This window comes from Rhineura floridana, chromosome 14 (assembly GCF_030035675.1).
Source record: "Rhineura floridana isolate rRhiFlo1 chromosome 14, rRhiFlo1.hap2, whole genome shotgun sequence".
NCBI classification, from domain to species: domain Eukaryota; kingdom Metazoa; phylum Chordata; class Lepidosauria; order Squamata; family Rhineuridae; genus Rhineura; species Rhineura floridana.
In genome coordinates, this window is record NC_084493.1 from 38,277,598 (window position 1) to 38,287,010 (window position 9,413).

The following is a 9,413-nucleotide window of genomic DNA, read 5'->3' on the forward strand; positions in this document are numbered from 1 at the left end:
GTCCGGGAAGATGCAGCTGCCAATGATAAGTGGCCGTGATGGTTACATGACCTCCAGGATGGAAGGCAGGATGGCTGGGTGGATGGATGCCAGCTCCCAAGTCCTGCTTACAGGCTTCCCTTTGGGGTGTCTGGTTAATTATTCATTTTTATGCCACCCAGGAGAGGTTATATAGAATACAAAACAATACAACAGCTCATCCATCATATTCAAACAATATAAAATATCTGCTCCTTCCTCAGTAAATATCAACATTAAAAGCCTGACAAAAGAGGTAAGCTTTTAGCTGGTACCGTAATCCTAACAGTGGTCAGTTTAGTTGAATCTCAAGGGGGGGGGGAGGCCCTTTCACAACTCAGAGGACCACGAACCTCCCTCGACAAAGGAATCACGACAATGGTTAGCCACTGTGGGAACAGAATGTTGGACTAGATGGACCTTTCATCTGATCCAACAGAGCTCTTAATGTCCTTAAGATCATCCATGACCTGGAGCACGAGACAAGCTGCCCATCTTATACAGAATTATTTTTTCAAAGCCGCACATATGTTGTATGATTTTATATGCTTGTCCTTCAGCTTGCAAAACATTAAGGAAAACTTTTTAAAAAAAACTACCCTGAAGAGAAGGTGAGAGTTGTTTTGGCGATTCCAGAGGCGCCAGTCAGAGCTCCCCTCTGGAGCCAGCTTTTCCCCCTCAGCAACTTAGAGAACTTTTCATCCCATCTACCCCATAGATCACAGCAGGACAAAGCCACCCCCCATATATATGTATTTTATAACAGAGCGCCATTATCACACTGCCTTTGAGACTTCAAAAAGTGGCTTGTCTTCCCCCTGCCTTTTGCATCCATGACACTAGGCAAGTGGCTGTTGCTTTAGAGGGACAAACAAAAGCAAATAGGATCCTAATAAAAATGAGACCTTAGTACAGAGGGAGGGGTGGAAACCACAACAAACTCAAAGTCAATAAACATCAGAAGAGGTTCTATCCATGTATAATTAACTCTGATGTCTTTCTAAAACGAGAATAATTGAAAACAGGGATTTAAAGTTGATTCATGGAGGCTTCCCCAAGATATTTATTATTGCAAGTCCAGAAGATCTGTCTGGGTTCTGTCACTGGGGATGGCTAAACTTGGTGTCCAGATGTTTGTTTAAGTTGCTCCCACATAGTTCTGAAGTCCGTTAGCAGAGGTTATCAGAGAGCAGCCCCGCGAATCTTCCTTGACTAATATTCTCATTTCTTCTACAACTTTGATGTTTTCTTTCATGAAAATTCCTGGCCCTTTGCCACAAAAAAAAAAAAAAAACCAAACCCTGCTTGGCTTGCAAAAAGAAGAGCCTTTAGACATGACATATGACTCTACCTTCAGTCTGAAGAAAACTAACATTTATCATCAGCTATCATTAAAACCTTGCTACAATTGGTGCGGTGACAATCAGAAGGGCTTAACATGAAAAAAAATTAAGTAAGAAAGAACAGAAGGAGGTGCATAATTATATGGGTCAGGAAAAGAAAGTTTTCCACCAGATTAATTAGAAGTTAGTAAATTCCTGCACTTAACCTTCATTTTTAAGGAAAAAAAGCAAGACAGACTATAATTAGGGTGAGATTCATTATACTATGAAGCAAAGAGGGGTGATGAATTTAGGGTACCATTAAGGGTGGACGGATCTCACTCTCTACAAGTGAGGCACAACCTGTCATGGTATCCTCCTGTGCAAGTCCCACGGGGGTGAGACCACGGGGGTGAGACCATGGCTGAGACGGATACAGGAGTAGGTAGGGCAGGTGTGCTTGTGTGATTGATTATACGCAGGCTGTATATATGTAGGCTATATATTTGCCGCCACCAAGCAATAAATCTTTTGGAGTTTTATGTGCAAGTCTTAGAAACTGACCTTATAACGTAGTCTAATTCTTACTCATAAACGCAGTTATCAGATGAAATGTTTTGTTTACCTCACCTGCCTGCCAACGGCTGAGCAAATGTATCCCCAACTGGGTAAGGCTTTAGGAAAGTGGAGGGAAAGGAGCAGGCAGCAAACTCCAAAGTCAAAGTCAAGAAGAGCCCAAGGAAAAAACCCTGCAGAATTAAAGGCTCCAGGAAGGATCTGGGACGAGGGCTTGGAGGGCAGCAAGTGGGAAGAGGAAATGGTGCAGGGGGGGGGGGATAAGCAGAGGATGATGCAGCAGGATGAGGATGAGAGAGAGAGAGAGAGAGAGAGAGAGAGAGAGAGAGAGAGAGAGAGAGACTAATGAGAAGCGAAACAAAATCTCAGAAAGTGATCTGGGCTTCTGGATGAGGAAACAAGCACTACCACTATTCTGATCAGATGTACCCTTTGGGTGGGGACGAGGCTGTGCCACTCCTAAGCGCCCCCGCCCCGAGCCTAAAGTGCACTCAATATGAGCGTCAGTTTATGCACTTAAGATTTTTAAGTGTGCTGCACCCCAAGATGGATTCTACCACCATCACGAGAAAGCCTGTCTTGAAAGCAGAATTCTGCTAAAAAAAACTAACCTGGCATTCATTGTGTTAGGCAAAGGGGCTGGGAAAGGAAGACCCCCACCAGGGCTCCATTGCCATGCAGACACCACTGCCAGGAATCTGCTCAGGGCTAGATGGCGGGAAGAAGAAAGCCTTTGAGGCATACCAGCTCAACTGTGCTGAATTTCAGAAGCTCCCAGAAAAGATCGAATGAGGCACTATCTTTTATGGCACCTACTAGCCATTAGTAGGCTGGCAGCAGGGACAACGGATGACACAGAACAGGTGCTTGTCTCCAACTAACTCCTACTCAGAGCAGTTCCGGTTCATTAACTTCAGTGACACTACTCCAGAGCACCCTTTCTTTAGCACATTTTCAGGCCAAGGGCCACACTGACTAGTTGCCAACCCTCTGGGGACCACATTTCACACTGAGCAGGGCCTACCTCGAAAAGTGGGCATGACTATTACAAAAAAGGACAAATGGGGTGAGGACAGGGGTCACAATAACCTTTTGTCATCACAAATTCACAGTCGGGGATCTGCGGGAGGAGTCAGTCAGGAAATAATGAATACATTAAGTGGTCAAAATTGGGGGGGGGGGCACACTGACTGGCAGAGGGTTTCAGACCGGGAAACCTACCCAGCCCCATGTGGTGATGCTGCTAGGCACTGAACCTGGGGCTTTCTGCATGTAAAGCAGGTGAATTAGGACCCTTCTCCATTGCTTGACCAAGAGCTGGATCTACCCTCCCCCGCCCTGTCAACAACGGTGACTCTTACCAAAGTTTGGCCAAGAGGCAGCAAAAAAAACCCAGCAGGACTCTGTGTTTCACATGCTCCATCTGCAAAGGGTGGGACCGCCTCATCCTCTGAGCAGAGGTCTGCAGAACAGAGAGAGAGACACCCTGCACCCAGAGTTCGGCCAGCCCAGATCCAAAGGATGCCTTCACAGGTAGCGCAACTTGGTATGTTACATTTATCACAGCAATTTAAAATACATCTTTACAAGGAAGCCTTTCTTCCCTGGGGATCACAAGGAGACACACATTGAAACATGTGTTCCTGAATTTTAAGGCCAGGTAAAAATATAGAATCACAACACGCATATTTGGAAATAGAAAATATTGTAACCTTTTACATCCCGCATTCGTATGGAAGCAGCCCCAGGAAAGACATGAAGGCAAATGGCATGACTTGGCTGCTCCTGTATCACCACTGTCCTTTTAGAGGTGGGACACAGTCGAGTCGATGTACTCCTTTGCAAGCCCAATGAGGCACACTGCTGTGAACTGCTGTTTCTGTGCCCTACAAGATCCCAAAATGATCCAGCTTGCTTGGCAAGCAAGAGCAAAGCACTGCAGTGCGCTGGTTTGTCCAGGGCCTCTGGCAAGTGAGCACTCTTAACATCCTTGGGTGAGAATGCAGCAGCCCACAAGGAAAAGAACCACTGTGATTTGCTGTAAGTCTTTACAACACCTCAGGTAAAACCCCAGGGTCCACTTGCAGGTTCTGTCTTGGACTCAGTCTTCGGCTGAGCTGTCGCATTCTTCATCCCTCACTTCTCTGTAGCTGCTGACCATCTCCCCCTCCGGCTCATAGCAGGCCATCTTAACACCAAGCCTTTCTGCAAGCTTTTGGGCTGCAAGCTTGGCTTGCATTTCCTACAAAAACAGAGAGAAAGAATAAAACTCAGAATAAAGGTTAGAATAAATGCTGGGGTAGTGAAAAGCCCCACAGTAACTCGGTGGAGGAAGACGGGTTGGTATGAGCAGTCCACAGCATCCTTTTGTATCAGAGCGCATTGCTGTGCTGCCACCAAGGAAGATACTGAAAAAGAGAAGCAGGGAGGGGTGGGGAGAGACAGACTGTCATTCACAAGGCAAAGACAGCTCTGCCACGTCATACTGAACACTGGGAAGTATATCTACAAAAAGGCACTGCGGTAACAGATGGCTAAAAGGACCCAAGGCCACATACCCTCCTGTGCAGCTAAGAAAAATGGAGGAGGGATGCCATCCTCTCTCTCCCTGGCACCCACAACCCTGGAGATTTGATGCGGATGTATTAATTCATGAACACGATATAAGAAATAAAGCCGTATCTTTTATTCAAAGACTTGGCGTTGTGAAAAGGCTGGAAGCAAGCTATTGCGCTATACAGAACTGTACTTCAGACTTAGGTATTCAGGGAAATAGTATACTCTGGCTGATGTTTATCTAGCTGAGTATACAAATCCTAGAAAGAGTTTGGTGGTTGGACCAGATCTGGCATTCATTGTTTGTTATTTAATTACAGATACACCATCCAAAGTTATGTTAACATAAAAAAAGCAAAACAAACAAGCAAAATATGACAGAAGAAAATTAATTTATGTGGTCTATACTTGTCTGCATTCATACAAACCTCATCTGCATTTAAATTAAGTCTAGCAAGTAAATGCAGAACTTTCACATGCATTTGAAAAAGATTCATAATTCAAATTCAGCATGTACAATTTCAAAACTTTGCAACATTGGCTTATTTGCCATCTGCATATTTTGTTTTCCTGCTGGGATTGTTTTCAGTGCGCCAATTTATATTTTTATTTGTAAGCCAACCTGAGTTTGATTTTAATCACACAGAGATGGGGTGTAAGCGTACAAATTATGGAAAGTTTGCTTTGAAAATTCATATCCAGGTATTTTTACAAAGCAACGTCTTGTTAGTGACGATGAATGCTGATGCTACTGACCCATTGATCCATGGAGCTAACTATTGCCTCCTGTGGCTAGCAGCGGCTCTCCAGTCTCCCAGGCAGAAACAGGAACGCAGGAGGCCTGCAGCAGCTGGACTAAGCCAATGGGGCCCATCTAGTCGGGAATCCGGTCCTCACAGCGGCCAACTAGATGCCTCTTTGGAGAGGTCCACAAGCAGAATCGGAGCCCAACAGCACCCATGTTCTCTAGCATCTGGTATGCAGAGGTATGTGATATCCTTATATGTTAAAAACTGTAAATATGGTAAGTGTGGGTTTATATAGGGATATATGGTAAGTGAATTGAGTAAGGGGGGACTACATGGGCTAGAATGCGGGAGAATGTTGGATGATGATTGGCTCAGTGTTTTGAATGGCTGAAGGTATAAATGAGAGGTTGTTGGGGGAGTTGAGAGGAGAGCGATTGGAAAGGAGTTGAAGTGGGAGGCAGTTGGGATTGAGTTGACAGAGTTCTGAGGGAGGTTTGGATTCTATTAGGCTGATACTTGGACAGAATATATATAACTGGAAACATAAGAGTGACACTGTATGAAACCATACGCTTGTTAAACATTCCTAAAGTAATCTTGTTATTTCCTGGTGTTATCAAATAAATACTTTTATTGGTTTACCAAAAGCCTGATCCTTGGCTGGGAATACACAGACCAGAAGGGAGGGCAGGGTAATTACCAAGGCTGGAGGGAAACTGTACCTAATGATGGCCGCGGTGAAGGGAGATATTGTAACATCGTCAAGTATCCAGAGTAACCCAGGATTGTATGCTTTATAGACAAAGATACAGGGGGGTTGTGGACAGCAAAGGCACCCAGACACAAAGTAACAAGCCATAGGGAGACTAAGGCGGAGTCTCTAGCAGTATTGTTTACAGGGAGTGGCTGGTGGTGCTGCCTAGCAGTGGGATCTTGAGAGATCTGTGCTAGTGCGGAGTGAGAAAAAAAAATGACGATCCTGACTGGTGGTGTCCTGAGGTGGTGCCTCGTGAAAGGCGGTAGCCACAAGCAGGTGGGAACCTGACAGGTGGAGCCAAAGGTGGGATCGTCACAAGGTACACTGCCTATGACAGTGGGCAGAGAACACAGCCAACTTGGCTAGTAGCCACTGACAGCCTTATCTTGTATGAATTTCTCTAATCCTCTTTTAAAGCCATCCAAACTGGTGGCCATCGCTACCGCCTGTGGGAGTGAATTCCCTAATTTAACTATGCACTGTGTGAAGAAGTCCTTTCTTTTGTCAGTCCTGATCTTCCACCATCCTGCTATACCCATTGGGTTCTACTATGGTGGGAGAGCCCTGCCCGCTCTTTCCACAGCATGCATAATAAATAGGTCTCTTCCATCTCCCGCTCCCTTTGAACTGAAGACGCCCCTGGGGACTGAACCGGCAACCTTCTGCATGCAACGCAGTGCTCTATGACTGAGCTATGCACCCTCCCCAGTGGGTTGGTTTGAGGCTAGGCCTTGCTCCTCCTTTCCCTCCTCTGTTCACCAGAGCTCAGGGCAAAGCAAGAGTAATGAAGCCTGTCTGCTTCCACCACCTGTTCTGAACTATGGGGATAAGCAGCCCCCTCCTTTGAAACCCCCCCCGCCCCAATCTCCATGTCCCATCAGCGTTTAACAGCATCAGCTAATTCATTCATACCTCATATGCTTCTTTCTGTTGGATTTGAATCGCTATTGAATCTTCTAGGGATAGCAGCTGCATAGGCTCATGATGAAGAGGTGGTAACCGTGCAGCTGTGATATCATCCAAGTGCTTCTTATCTCTACGGCGTCTTTCCTCTGCAGAAAATGAAGAGGGGGGACCTCTGGCTGAAGAAATAGTTGGGGAGGCACAAAACAATCTACTTGACTCAGCCGGCAATCTAGAAGAAAACAAAAGCACAGCTGATGTAATGCCTCCCAGCCCACTGGCTTATAAAGTTCCTCCCTCCACTCCTGTTCTCTCTAAAATTTCAGTATTGGATACTGAAAGAGTGCAAGGCTAAGATCTGATGAACTGGGAAGTTTGCTAAAGTGGACTTCTACAAGAGAACTTCCTAGAAGGTTAAGAGGAGTGGTGCTATTGGGGAGTTTCTGCCTCTCTGCCTGTCCTTTCTTACATCTGATTTAGGAAGTGGAACCTGAAGCACTAAGGAAGAAAAACGGCCTCCTCCTTGCTCCATTCCAAGGATTATGACTTATAGAAAATTGGCACACTTTATATTCCCCTATATTGATATATATATTAATGTATCAGAGCAATTAATACTAACTAGCTAGTTTATAATGCTCCTTTAAAAAAAAAGCCTGCCCCCAAAATGTAGCAACAACTTCCCAGTGTGCATCACCAGCAGCGTATGTTTCCTGCAGTACTTACATGTTGGTTTTAAAATTGCTTCTCTTTGTCACAGGGTTCTTCACTCTCCATTCCAGCACTTCAGTGTAATGTGGAGGTTTTGGTGGTGTATTTGGAAGGCTTTGAAAAGGATGGCCTCTCTGCCCTTCCTCAGAGATTTTTCCCCACTGTCCCTTCCCAACAGACATTCTTTCAAAGACGTCCACCAGTGCTTCGCTGTTCCTGCTTGCAGACTGCGTTGGATTTTCATCTTTGCTTACAGAATTGTGCCCAGGGGCCTCCTTAACCTCTCCGGGAAGCCTGGCTATTGATCCCTCCGAAACAGTTTTGTTTCCTTGAGGAATATTGGTGTCCTCAAGAGTTTGCTTTGCTGATTCACTTTTATTTGCTTTGCTTGTTTTCTTCGTCAAGACACTTTGTTTCTTCTGCAGAGCTGACTTGACCTCATTGTTGACACAAGGAGCAGGATATTCAGAAATAAGAAAAGGATCTTGACTTGCTGACTTGCTGCTGACAACAGTTTTTTGCTTGCTAGATTCAATTGCCTCTCGTTTTTCCTGGAACTCTAATCTAACATCAGATAAAAGCTCAGCTGTTCTCCTTATTTCTTCCTCTTGCAAGATGGCAATCTTCAATTTCTCAGCAAAATCGGCTATCTTTTTACCTTTATCCGGAAGTCTAGACATAAATTTCCTATAATGTACATCATAAAGGCAATGGTGATTCACAATCACGGTAAATAGAATGCAAGGATGAGTTCTAACTTACATTTTAATTTCCTCCTGATCCCCTCAGGAAATAGCCTGCTACAATCCCTTAGATTAGTTTGAGATTGTCAGAGACAGTGATGTGGGGTTTCCAGAAGTTTCTGAAACACTCATTGGAAACAAATCAGTTTGCACCGGAAAACCTTCTGATGCCCTACAGAGTGATCTAATTTAGCATGTTTATTTTACTTTAATTTAGTAAACAAAGCTAAAAAATTTGAAACTAACAAGCTTGCCAAATACTGTATTTCCAGTTGGCATCCATTCATTGTTGCTAGTTAAGGTATGAAATGGAAAGTCTTCTACCCAACATTAGTGGTCAATTGCATGATCAATGTTGCTGCTAATTCATCAGTCTATAGACAGCAGACTAAAAGAATATATATATATATATATATATAAATTTTCAGAAGTAACTTGTTGTTTCAAGCCATGAATCACCACAAGACTGTACATTCAAAGTATTACTTAGGTAGTCAAATAATGAAGAGTCTTATATATAGTATTACAAAGTAAGATGAGTATCTTTTTCTTTCAGACGCATTCTCTAGTCCTTCATCCTCACACTTCAATATATCAAGTGAAGCCATCAAAAATTACAAAAGACCCCTTCTAAACTTCAACAAAAATGTATTCTCAAAATGTTTTCCTTCCTTCTTTCAAAAACTCCCAATTTCTGTCAAAGAGACACCCTGAAAATATATTATGGTATAAAATAATTGCTACAGAGGATTCTTTCTCCTCTAAATTAAAGAATATTTTCTTGTAGCATGTTCCACTTTTACATCAAGCAGTGCTTTCCCCCTCAAAATGCTAAGTGTTTTGGGATGGTCCTTTCTCTGGGGAAAAATCTGCTGTCATTAATTTCTATATTCATGTTTTCCATCAGTTTCCCATACCCATTTCCACTATTCCTTTGAAAATTTGAAGACCTCCCCAGACCCAGGATACAAGTGCTACCCTACATTTTCAACCTCCATGGTTTCCTTCTCGTATCTGTATCAAACAGTAAGCTAGAGAAGATCCTAATAAAGTTGTTCACCTATTTACCACTCGAGAA

General features: G+C 43.9%; 1 protein-coding gene across 1 annotated transcript in view; it reads right to left on the reverse strand.

The window, feature by feature from the left end:
• Positions 1-1,046: 1,046 nt before the first annotated feature.
• MYZAP (myocardial zonula adherens protein) overlaps positions 1,047-9,413 on the reverse strand; it is an 88,381-nt gene continuing 80,014 nt past the window's right edge. The window contains exons 13-15 of the mRNA XM_061595949.1: positions 7,608-8,279; positions 6,891-7,113; positions 1,047-4,158 (exon numbers count right to left, since the gene is read on the reverse strand). Of these exons, the coding sequence (XP_061451933.1) occupies positions 4,018-4,158; positions 6,891-7,113; positions 7,608-8,279 (1,036 nt within the window). The 3' untranslated portion in view covers positions 1,047-4,017. The remainder of the gene's footprint in view (positions 4,159-6,890; positions 7,114-7,607; positions 8,280-9,413) is intronic.